The sequence below is a fragment of the Hippocampus comes genome, unplaced genomic scaffold, assembly GCF_001891065.2.
Source record: "Hippocampus comes isolate QL1 unplaced genomic scaffold, H_comes_QL1_v1.1 scaffold39, whole genome shotgun sequence".
Lineage (NCBI taxonomy): Eukaryota > Metazoa > Chordata > Actinopteri > Syngnathiformes > Syngnathidae > Hippocampus > Hippocampus comes.
The window spans coordinates 1793465-1804615 of NW_017842054.1; the positions used below are offsets into that span (position 1 = coordinate 1793465).

The following is an 11151-nucleotide window of genomic DNA, read 5'->3' on the forward strand; positions in this document are numbered from 1 at the left end:
AAACTGACCCCAGGTGTGACTGTGATCGCGACTGGTTCTCAACCAATTCAGGTTGTACCCAAAAACTGCTGGGATAGGCTCCAGCATGCCCGTAATCCTCGTGAGGATAAACGGATTAGAAAATGGATGGATATTCATGTTATTCGAAGTGGCCGTTCCAATTGGGGCAGTATTTGATCCACGTGTGCGTTTGCAGTGTTAAAAAAGAAACACAAAACGAAATGGGTGTTTTTTTTCCATATTTATTCAAAGTGTATGACGTGACAGATGAATGATTCAAATGATCTTTGGGAAAATCATCTTTCTGGTCCCATTTTATGCCTCGAAAGGAATTGTTCATGGTCGTCGCTGCGAGGCCAAACGAGGCAGTCGGAGGGGAGGCGCGGCCAATCAGTTGCTGTGGCTCGCAGCTGCGCCAGGAGGGGGCAGGTTCGTCCAATTATTTTTTTCTCCGGTTTGTCAGAAAAGATGACGAGAGTAGTGGAAAGCTCTCGATTTCACGTCAAAGGATCGAACGGTGGTGTTCAAAAGACACACATGCAACCGCCGACGCGACAGTTGCCTTCTGTCGTCAGGTAAGTCGAATCGATGGTTCGGTCCAAGAAGTACAACATGAAAGTGGTCACGTGTCATGGAAATTGTTGCCCAATACGGACACCTGCTGGATTGTACATAGCATTGCAAGCAACCTCAACATTGACCTGATTGTTATATCTTTTTTTTTTTGGGGGGGGGGGGTCAATACATGCAAACCCTTACCCCAACCTTAACCCCCTGACCCTGCCCCTAACACCAACCCTAACCCAAGCCCTAACCCCCGAACCTCTTAACCCTAACCTCCTTAACCCAAACCCCTAACCCCCCCATAACCCTAAACCCTAACCCCCTAACCCTGAAAATGTCGATTATTGTTTTCCAAAGTAAAAGCAGATGTTTGCAAAAGGTTTTTTTTTTTGTACACAAACACAATCAATCCGCTTTCATGGACAACTACAGAAATCAAAGTGAAAAAAGGTCTCTGAATGATGAATCGGTGATAAAAATAGCGGTCAATTAATTTCATAGATTCGTTGATTAATTGGATACTTTGCGTCTGCATTGTAGCAGTAAAAAGAATATCTTGTCTGAGTAATTTCATAACATTTTTCATGCCCATTTAATAACTAAAACCGATTTTTAAAACGTATAGTTGCGTGCCACGTCATTAAACACGTCACAAGATAACTTGTATAAACATTGTACTTACTAGACTGCACAATGATACACACGCGTGCGCGCTGCTTCACTGAATGGAATGTATCGATTCATCCTCGTCATTTCCAGCCAATCCCATGAAATAAATCTTGCGAGTGAGATTTCACTTTTGATGTGAAAGATGACGCGCCGGGTGGCATTATGACAGCACAAAATACATTTGGGCAATACACAAGTAGATAGAGCAGGAAGTGCGGCAGACAGCACCGTGTCTGCCATGTTGTCCACTCGCGACACATGCACGGACAATGCTGTCATGGAAATGTCCTCCTACTGCCGCTTTGGTCCTCGTGGCTCAGTGGGGTCATTTCCAAGCGCGGACTCCGGCTCTCATCGTGGACACAACACCCACAACGCTGGCCGCCGCCTGTGCCTGCCGAGATTCACGAAGGGTTGAGACAGAGCAGATCCTCCCTCATGATGTACTATTTTCTCATGAGATTTTGCACATTTTTATCGATCTATGCATACAACTAATACAATTATAGTTATTTCGAATTGTGTCATGTCTTTTTATCATTGAATTGACCAATTCAATAAAATAAACTCTAAATGGTTAGATGTCAGTGTCTGTCAAATAACGCATTGTCGTAGTACAGTAAGTGACAAGCGACCAGCTGTGTGTGTGTAGGTGTTCTCAACTCAAATGAAGAAGTGAGGTCGCGCGGTGATGACGCAAGCGCGCCCCTTCCTGGCGGCGTTAGGCCTCGTATCCAGTCGAGCGCCGCCGCTGGTTCCAGATGTCGACACGGTGTTCGGGTCGGCAGAAAAGGCGCGACGAGCGCGCCAGACGCTCGCGCTGTTCGCCTGACGGCGCGTTGCCGTGGAGACCGCACGAGAGCTGACACCCTGCTGACCTGGAGGAACAATTGCAAAACTACGTATCAAATCAACTCGCCACGCTCTGGCGAGAGATTCAAACCGTTTTTCACCTTGTGGTACGTCATCAGCCAATGCCAGGCTCGTTGTGCCTGATCACGTGACCTTTTCCGCTTGACACGCCCAGCCCCAAAAAGAGAGGTCACTTTGCCCTGGTCATGTGACGACGCGCCTCGAAACGAGAATTTATTTTCCACGCCTACTTTTACCCGGCACAAGCCCTGTGCGGTATTGCCAGTCACTACTTGGGGGGGGGACATCGTAAGAAGAAAAGAAAATCTGTTTCACGTTATATCAGGATGCATGTCATGTTTAATGTGATAAATTTCACATTATAAAGTGATAAAGTTTACGTTATAACGTGATAAATAAATTTCGCCTCTTAACGCGCTTGGGCACTGCTCTGATATAAACATTTCCACAATGCATGATATAAGCATGTCCTTCAGCTCGCGTGCTGCTAGTGTTCACTTGGCGTCGGCGGCGGGTGCTGCAAAAAGCGGTGAAGTGGTGAAGTCTATTTTCGATTGTGCGCCGGTGTGGTGACCTGCTCTTGGTGATCCTGAGAGGTTTGTCGCGGTCGGTCGCCGGCGTCTGCCGTCCCTGCGAAGACAAGACGCTCGTGAGACTCGTAAGGCAGACCGGAAGGTGTGCGACGACGCGCGTTAGGGCCTTGAGGACCTGGTAGTCCTCCAGGAGGGTCTCGGCCAGCGCGATGCGTCTCAGCAGGTTCTCGATGAACAACTGGATTCGGACCTTGCCGCTGGTCTCCTGGCGCGCGGCCATTTCCAAAAACTTCTGGATGCTCAGCACCTGCCTGCGAGAACGAGCAGCACAAAAATGAGATTTTACAGATACAGTGAACAAAATTGTATAGTTTGGTATTTATTTGATGAAACAATTGAAAAAAAATGATCATAATACTGACAATTGGTGACGACTTAATGGTTTTTTTTTGTTTTCACCTTTCACGTCGCTCCAGCTCGCTTTCCGAGGCGTTGATCTGCTCCTTGAGGGCGGCGATCACCATGACGGCCACGTCCACCTGCCGGCTCAGCGACCGCTCCTTCTCTGCCACTTCTTGCCTCTCGCGGGACAAATGCTGCGAGTGGGCACGCTCGCACAGCAGCCGCGTGTCGGCCTGCGCTAGCTCCGTCCTGACGCGAGCCAGCCGCTGCTGCAGGACGCTGCAGCCATCGCCGCTGCCAACGTCGCCGCCAATGCCGCCCAAGCCTCCGTGCCCCGCCGCTGACAAGGACCAGGCGCCATCCGGGTCGGAACAACAGTGATGCCCTGCGAGGAAAGGGGGGCCAGGAGAAAGAGGTATGAGACGGTGCATGTAGAGATGTCTTCAATGTCATGTCGAGTGGGAGGAGTCTTTGATGTCACGAAAGATGGGGCTTTGAGGTCAAACATGCGGTGGCAAATGAAGCCTCACAGTCTTGAAATTCGGGAGGTCTTTGATGTTGTGGGCAGTAGGAAATGGTTTCTCATGATTTCTTGAGTATTTGGAAAGATGTCTTTGATGTGTAAAATAGAGGTCTATGATGATCATCACTGAGTTGGTGGTGGGAGAGGCATCTTTAAGAATGAGTCATAGAAAATGGCTTTGGTTTATGTCATGTGTGGTGGAAAAGAGTCCTTGATATGTTGACGTATGGAAAAAGTGAGTGTCATTGGTCGTGGAAAATGTGTCCTTGGTGATGTCCTGAGCAGTGCACAACAGAGTCTTTGATGTAATGAGTATTTGGTAAGGGGTCTTGGATCATGCGTGCAGTGGAAGCGGAAGTGAAAGGGGGTCTTGGAGGAGGCCGTGCTTTGTGCAATGGGGCTCTTTGATGATGTCACGTGGAGTCCAAAAGGGTGTCTTTGTCCCAAATATTGGAGACGGGAGCCTTTGAGCTCTTGCTGTTGCTTTTCTTGCAGCGAAGTGGAAAGGGGGGCTTTGATGATGTCACACGATCAAAGAGAATGTAATACAAAAGGGCGAATGGGTCTTTGATGGTCTCACCGAGCAGCGGCGCCGGGCCCAGATGGAAACCACTGTGGTGATCCGGCGGCTTGTCCGAGGTCCCGTCCTCCTCGTCCGTCTCGCCACGCTCCTCGTCCTGGTCTCCGTCCTGGCGCGTGCCCACGCTGCGTGTCCTCCTCCTGGAGATCAGGAAGTGGGCGGCGTCCCTGCCGTCACTGAGCGAGCGCCGCACGCCGCGCGCCGCCGGGAGGCCGGCTTTGTGCGGCGGACACGCCGGGAACTTCCCGGTGATGCTGAAGCCGTCGTACTCGTGCGGGCACGCGGCGCGGGTGTCCAGGCTGCGGAAGAACGGCGAGCGGGTGCCATCGTGGAAAGAAAGGGAACCTCCAGAACAAACCTTTTGCTGCATGACTGGCAGGGATGCTGCATGAGTGACCGCACGCATGCATGCACGCACGTGCGCGCGCGCGCGCACACACTCACACACACACACACACACACACACACACACACACGTTTAATATGTTTTAGTGGGTGATAGGTATTCCAGACAAATATAGGTTCCATCAAATATTGAACAAGTCAGCATTTTCTTTTTTTCCCCAAAAATGTTATTTCGTGATTTTTATAAACTTATAACCCCCGTCCACCGCAAAATCGCAAATCCCATCTGCCCCCCTGATTTCATCCAATCTTGTGCTTTAAATTGCTCCAATGTGATTGTATCGATGATCATGTATTCATCTACAAGGGAAATTCACCTGTTCTACTCATAAGATGACACTCATCCTATTAGCAGCGTGTCAAAAACCTGACAAATAGACGAACTGTCAGATAACGTGACTTCTGGAACATAAAAAAAAGAGAGAATTTGGATGACGTCACGAAGCAGCGCGCGTTATACAGGTCCATTTCGGATCGTTTGCGGTTAACGCTAGCTGGCTAACTAGATAGCTCTGACAGCTGGCTCCGATCAATCGATTGATCAACTAATTGATTGAGCAGAAAGGGGCGAAAGACAAGAATTGATTGAACAGACGTGCTCGCGCTTACCTAGGTCGCGCGCGCGCGTGCGAAGACCATTCGTGAACGCGCTGGAGAGACGAGCGGCAGCCCGCGTGACGTCACTCGGGACGACGGACACCAGTGAAGTTAGCAGACAGGAATCACGCTTCCGGCTTGCTTCGTTCTTTCAAAGTAATGCACTTCCGGTAGGATTAGTTACACTTAATTCCATCGGGGAAAATTTGGCATTTTGCAACTCATTAACTGGGCCAAAATAAATACATTTTACGCGCATGCATATGAATAGCAATACGCCATAGTTTTCGTCCTGTTCGTTTGTCATCAAACCAGTGTACAGTATTATATTCTCATATTGTTAATCTTGGAGCTAGCTAGATTGACGCGAAACACGACGTGGTAGTGCCCCTCTGCCAACATGATCAAATGACTTTGTCAAACTGGTAAATCGCACCACGTCGGAGCATCAGGGTTACAAGAGATGGGGGTTGCAATCATCGTTTTCAAGGTACCTTGCGACAGTTATGAATGAATTAATTTCGTGAACGAATCTTTGATGTCCCTCAATCGGGTTTGCAAGGTAATTTGCCTTGAAAATGGCCTAAATGGCCTTTTCAGAGCGTTCTGCTCGTTTTTCAAGTGAATTTGTCATGCAAATGTCTCGGCAGCCTTCGAGCTTCCTCCTGTGGTTGTTTGATGTACAGAATTGTTTGCTGACCTCGAGAAAACCACAGAAATCCCCTGTGGCAGTTCGTAGACCCGGCATATTGCGCTCTTGAACTAGGATCATATTTTCTTCTTGCCTTGGACAAGAATTGTCCGTAAGTACATGTTATGGCAAAAATAATGCTGACGATTGGGTTTGGGGAGTTACGATATTTTATTGGGAATTGAGACTGTTGTCAACACCATCTCACTTGATATTTGTATTAGACAATGTGTAATCTGCTAGTTATTTTAGCTTATACCATATATTATTTTTCAGTTTTAACGACGAACGACCTAAAGAGGGTAAGAGTCCAAAATAGCAATTGAAGTCAGTTTTTTTTGGGGAGTCATTAACTCGCTGTCGAGCTGGTGGGAAGAATTGTGCAGTGGTCCAATTGGGCAGTGGTCCAATCTACATTTCCCACCACGTTTTTTAAAAAATTTCCTCCACGGTGACACCGCTCACTGGCTGGTTCTCAGTTGCACTCTTGATTAATTCGTTTTTTTTGTTTTTTTTTTTTGTTCCAACCCACCTTCAGTGTGACACCTCCCGCAATCGTGAAATGGATTTGGTGTGATAGAAAATGGAACAATTGAGAGCGTCCATCCATTTCAGAAAGTTCATGTCCTCATTAGAGTCGCATGAGCTGGGATCCGTCCCAGTGGACTTTGGGTGAGAGAGAGAGAGGACAGCCTATCGCAGGGCAAATATAGCCAAATGCCCGCGGGACACAAAAGTCACAAAAGCGGATTTATCTACGCGATGGGGTTTTAACACCAGCTGAGCTGGGCTTTTGCATCTTATTGTTTTAATGTGCATTTTGCTTCTTTTCCACTCGTTCTCATTTCTCCCCATTTGGTCAGAATCAACAATAGTATAACGGTGAACTCGTGGAATCCTGCCGATCACAACCCGGGCTACCCTATTCCCGCATGGAATCAAATAGACATGCAAAAGGTACAGTTTTTTCTTGATGTTGACCACATCGCACTACCGGATCAAATTTGTGACGGCTTAAAAATGCGGGAATAGCCCACCCAATTCTCTTCTGGCGCGGACAGCTGCGGCAGAAATGAAAATGCGAGCGCCAATGAACTATTTTCACCGAGCTCATTCAAACCCACGTAAAAGTGCCGGAGGTCATCGCTTCTCTGAAAGACATGACTTGAAAAGAATGAGTTCATCCACACTGAAGAAAAACAAAGCCGACGGGGCACTCGCCGCACCCAACGTCAAATACGATTGTTTGACTTGTCAAATAGACTTCCCCATCAACCGGTTGCACCGAGATGACGATGGAGTCAAGTCTCAAAGGCCACCATTGGTTCAGCGCCATGAGAAGAGCGCGATTGTTGAATCCACCTTAAGTGCTTGGTGGAAAAGTCCGGAGGCCGCGCAAGCTCAGTTAGCATCGTGCGGACGGTTTCTCTCTCGTCTGGCGTAACCCTGACTCGGAGAGGAACAAAATTGTCCCCTTTTCTTCGGCACGTGGGGACAAAGTGCAATCGAACTCCGACTGTACAGAACATCTTTGTCAGAAACGAATCCACCGTGAGCAGTTTCCACCGATCCCATTCAAACTCGTATTCAAATGTCAAAACATGAGACTCCGCTGTTTTTTTAATGTCGTCTCGAAAACTTCACAAGCATTCAACTTGGGTGTGTCAACTCACAAACGGATTTGACGCACCCACATCTTCAAAAAAAAAAAAAAATATTTAGCCAGTCAAATCCAAGAGTTAATCAAATAGTTATGCCCAAATGAAGATCAACAGTGTTGGCTAACGTGAGAACGAGTGGACTGTCGTGGTTCCGTTGAGGAGCACACACAGGGAGGAGGTGGCGTACTGAACATTGTCCAAAAAACATTTCTCAGCACCGATGGGTCTCATCTCAAGTCTCGTGATGTCTCGCTCCTCAAAACAGTGCTTGGCCTTCTTTGGAAAGGAACCATGTTGTCATGCGCAACAGGAACACCTTGACCATCAATACATTCTGAAGACAGAATCTCAGACAGAATGATGGCTCCGCCCACTCCAAAGCTCCGCCCAAGTCAGGCGTCGTCAAATTCGTTCTGGTCATCATCCAGCCTACCTGACTGTGTGAGCGCTTGACTCGCCTGAACACTTGCCGAGGGCCAACTTGTGCTCTTGTCAAAGTTTTACGGGCGGTGCAAAGACGGGCTCCAAAGAAATGACCACTTTCAAGAACTCGTCATCGGGTATGGATTTGTTTATTTTGCGGGGCTTGACTCTGACTTGTCCACTAAGTCGGGGGCTTTGGCACTCACTGCTGCTCTTTCATAACATCATTTCTTGTCGTCACCATCTTGCTTGTAAGATGGTGACGACAAGAAATGAGCAAGCTCTCATTTTTTTTTTTTTGGTTAGTTTTTTTTGGGGGGTCGGAGGGGGCAGGGGTCAAGTTAATGCTCCTTCAAGTTTTGACTAGTTTTGCTATGTAAGCACAGCTGCTGATTTGCAACAAACAAACAATGCAACAACAAAAAAAAAAAAAGCTGAGAACATACCAACATTTACGATCAGGATGTTTTAGCTCCTCAAAAGACAAGTGTGTGCGTGTACGTGTGTGTGCACGCGTGTGTGTGTGTGTGTGTGTGTTTTCCTGTTTCTGTCTTTGGACCCGTAGTTGAGGGACCACCCACTGGTTTATATAATTGAAGTAACATTTACAGTGTATGTGCTAGCATCGACTGCGATTGGCTGGCAACCGGTTCAGGGTGTCCCTCGCCTACTGCCCGACGACAGCTGGGAGAGTCCCCGGCACCCCCGCGACCCTCGTGACTAGAAGCGGATTTGAAAATGGATGGATGTGCTCGCGAAGAGTGTTTGAATGTGGGCCGCGAAGTTTGTGGTTCATCATGCCGGTGAATGCTGGTCGCTGTTCCTTGCGCACGCCTTCACTCGCGCCGCGCGTAATCCGCCCGCCTCCCCTTCCCCTTCCCTCCTAGCAAACTCTCTTCTGATGGAATGCCGTCAGCGCCTTCTGAAGCCCCCGCGCGCGCTGGCCTGGTTGGCGCTCTTGACGGCCGCCGTGACCTTGGCGCTCCGTTCCGCCTTCTCGCCAGCGCCTCTTCCGCTGGCCACCTGCCACCTTGTGTCCCCGCTTCTGGGTGAGGATGCAAATCAATGAAGGAAACGCGGGCTGGGGGATCCACCGTCCTCGTGTGACGGCTCGCCTGCCCAACGGGTAAACGTTTCCTTTCCTCACGCGCAGTTGGGCCCAGCCCCGTCAATCTCTCCTCGTCACCTCCGTCTTTGAAGGAGATCAGAAAGAGGAGCGCGGCGGTGTCGCCGGGCGGACTCTACCGTCCGCCGGACTGCAACGCTCGGCACCACGCCGCCATCGTGGTGCCGTACCGGAAGCGGCCGACGCACCTCCGCGCTCTCCTCGACCACCTCCATCCTTTGCTGCAGAGGCAACAAATCCACTACAGGATCTACGTCGTGGAGCAGGTGAGGAGAGCTGGCGGTGAATTCGGAACCATTTTGTCGTCCTCGCCAGAAAGGCGACCCTCACTTGACGGGAAGCCTCGTGTGATGTCTTTCAGTCGGGGAGCGGCACCTTCAACAAAGGCAAACTGCTGAACGCCGGCGTACGGGAAGTCGTCCGAGACGAAGACTGGAGCTGCCTCATCATCCACGATGTGGACCTGCTGGCCGAGAACGACCTCAATACTTACGCCTGCGACGCGTGCAACCCCAGGCACCTGGCCGTGGCCATCGACAAGTTTGAGTACAGGTTAGATGAGACGCTCAGCAGCTCGCGCTCGCGAGCCTTTTTCCTGTGAACGGCACTTCATTTTCAAGGCGTGCGGGGAAGGGACAGCCCTCCACCCCCTGCTAAAAAAAAAAAAAAATCCTTCATGTATTGATTTCAATTATTATTTGGGGACCAGCCAAAGTGCAGACGCGAGCCACATGCGACACGCAGGCTGCCAGCTTGCCATCCCTGCCTCAGTCAGTGATTATTTGTACCCGTTGGCCGGCTTGGCCCTCAGATGTTGTGTTGGCCGTGTGCCCCCCCCCCCCTACTAGGCTGCCCTACCCGCAATATTTTGGCGGTGTTGTCGCAGTGACTCCGGACCAGTACAGGAAGATGAACGGCTTCTCCAACCAGTACTGGGGCTGGGGCCGAGAGGATGATGATTTGTGGAAAAGGTAAAAAAATCCTCCTGGCTTGTTTTCAATCTGAATTTTTTTTATTTTTATTTTAAGTATCGATGCGTGTGGGTGAGAGTACATGGAAGGAAGACGATACAGAACAATCTGTGAATCTGGAAAGGTGTTTTTAGAAAACGTTTAGCAACATGCTCTGCACCGCCCCCCACTGGTAATAACTGGTCATGTTGTAACATGACACCGATTTTTTTCTCTGATGCGGGAGCAACTATTCTTGTGCTGTTGCCAAAGTTTGCCAGACTGTTGATGTTATGTCGTGTTGTCTGCTGCTCAAGCAGAGTGGCTCTGTCTGGCATGAAGGTCGTGCGCCCCCCAGTGGCCATTGGTCGTTACAAAATGATCAAGCATCAACGAGACCGCGGCAATGAGGAAAATCCATACAAGTAAGCAAGCCTTGCAGTCCTGAAACGTGCGGCGAAAGCGGTCGTCCTTTGATATTAAACTGATTCGAACTTTGTAGCTTTGAGGTCCTGAACAGAACCGAACTGACCTGGCACTCGGACGGCCTCAACTCTGTGACTTACGAACTCCTCTCCAAAGAGCGGGCGGCTTTCTACACACACCTCATCATCAGTGTGGGAGAAAACCCCCGGCCGCGGCTTCAGGAGGAAACCGCAACCGTGAGGGCGGCGGTTGCCTTAAAAAAAAGGCACTTGAAGAACTGATCACTTGATTTGAAAAGGACTCCTAAGTTCTCGAGGATAATGTAAGTCGAGGGGTTCGTCGGTTTTTAGTGGATAGCTGTACTTGAAGAATGAGCAAAAGGAGAGATGGAATCCTTTGAACTCAGCTTTTATTTTTCAACGTCTGCTCCGCAACTCCCGAACGAACAAGAACGTACCTCTTTCCGGTAACTCAAACACTTCCCGGTTTCCTTCAGCCAATCAGACAATATCAACATAAAATTGTTTCAGCAATTATTAATGGCGATCACTTTTAGTTGATTTTATTTTGTTGTTATTTTCACAAGTTTTGGGCCTTGACATCAGGGGTGGATGTGCGTGGTTATCGCAGCTGTGTATGCGTGCCAAGCGTCCGCATTCGCATCGCCGAGTTTATCGTCTCCACAGACACATCTTGACTTGCCCCCCCTCCAAAAAAAAAAAAAAAAA

The 11151-nt window shown here is 49.2% G+C and overlaps 2 protein-coding genes and 1 long non-coding RNA gene across 9 annotated transcripts; 1 reads left to right on the forward strand and 2 right to left on the reverse strand.

Annotated features, from left to right (window-relative positions):
- Positions 1-897: 897 nt before the first annotated feature.
- Positions 898-8804, reverse strand: znf365 (zinc finger protein 365). 3 transcript variants are annotated; one of them, XM_019860089.1, is made up of 7 exons: positions 8723-8804; positions 4145-4528; positions 3099-3426; positions 2815-2950; positions 2681-2736; positions 1940-2111; positions 898-1564 (listed from the first exon to the last, which is right to left on the reverse strand). In XM_019860089.1, exons 2-6 carry the CDS (start codon positions 4512-4514, stop codon positions 1955-1957), a joined length of 1047 nt encoding a protein of 348 aa, XP_019715648.1. In that variant the 5' UTR covers positions 4515-4528; positions 8723-8804; the 3' UTR covers positions 898-1564; positions 1940-1954. The 3 variants fall into 3 exon arrangements, with proteins under 3 accessions (XP_019715648.1, XP_019715646.1, XP_019715647.1); XM_019860087.1 differs by having other exon boundaries at positions 898-2111; XM_019860088.1 differs by lacking the exon at positions 8723-8804 and adding an exon at positions 5159-5232 and having other exon boundaries at positions 898-2111.
- LOC109510050 (beta-1,4-galactosyltransferase 3-like) lies at positions 3357-10740 on the forward strand. Of its 5 annotated transcripts, XM_019860083.1 has the most exons (8): positions 5536-5636; positions 6701-6794; positions 8809-8970; positions 9075-9313; positions 9409-9599; positions 9896-10018; positions 10315-10422; positions 10500-10740. In XM_019860083.1, exons 2-8 carry the CDS (start codon positions 6770-6772, stop codon positions 10702-10704), a joined length of 1053 nt encoding a protein of 350 aa, XP_019715642.1. In that variant the 5' UTR covers positions 5536-5636; positions 6701-6769; the 3' UTR covers positions 10705-10740. The 5 variants fall into 5 exon arrangements, with proteins under 5 accessions (XP_019715645.1, XP_019715642.1, XP_019715644.1 ...); XM_019860086.1 differs by lacking the exons at positions 5536-5636; positions 6701-6794 and adding an exon at positions 3357-3456; XM_019860085.1 differs by lacking the exon at positions 6701-6794.
- On the reverse strand, positions 9206-10604 carry LOC109510055 (uncharacterized). Its single transcript, XR_002167052.1, has 3 exons — positions 10530-10604; positions 9541-9700; positions 9206-9422 (listed from the first exon to the last, which is right to left on the reverse strand). It is a non-coding gene; the product is annotated as an uncharacterized LOC109510055 (long non-coding RNA).
- Positions 10741-11151: the final 411 nt, after the last annotated feature.

What these genes read in the sequence shown, in the direction of transcription:
- LOC109510050 (XM_019860082.1), top strand. Translation starts at nt 8,691, where the DNA reads ATGTGGGCCGCGAAGTTTGTGGTTCATCATGCCGGTGAATGCTGGTCG. An exon ending in ATCGACAAGTTTGAGTACAG is followed by an intron (nt 9,600 to 9,895) that starts GTTAGATGAGAC and finishes CCCCCCTACTAG; the next exon opens with GCTGCCCTACCCGCAATATT. An exon ending in AATGAGGAAAATCCATACAA is followed by an intron (nt 10,423 to 10,499) that starts GTAAGCAAGCCT and finishes CGAACTTTGTAG; the next exon opens with CTTTGAGGTCCTGAACAGAA.
- znf365 (XM_019860089.1), bottom strand. Translation starts at nt 4,514, where the DNA reads ATGCAGCAAAAGGTTTGTTCTGGAGGTTCCCTTTCTTTCCACGATGGC. An exon ending in GAGCTGGAGCGACGTGAAAG is followed by an intron (nt 2,951 to 3,098) that starts GTGAAAACAAAA and finishes TCGTTCTCGCAG; the next exon opens with GCAGGTGCTGAGCATCCAGA. An exon ending in CCCTCCTGGAGGACTACCAG is followed by an intron (nt 2,737 to 2,814) that starts GTCCTCAAGGCC and finishes TTGTCTTCGCAG; the next exon opens with GGACGGCAGACGCCGGCGAC.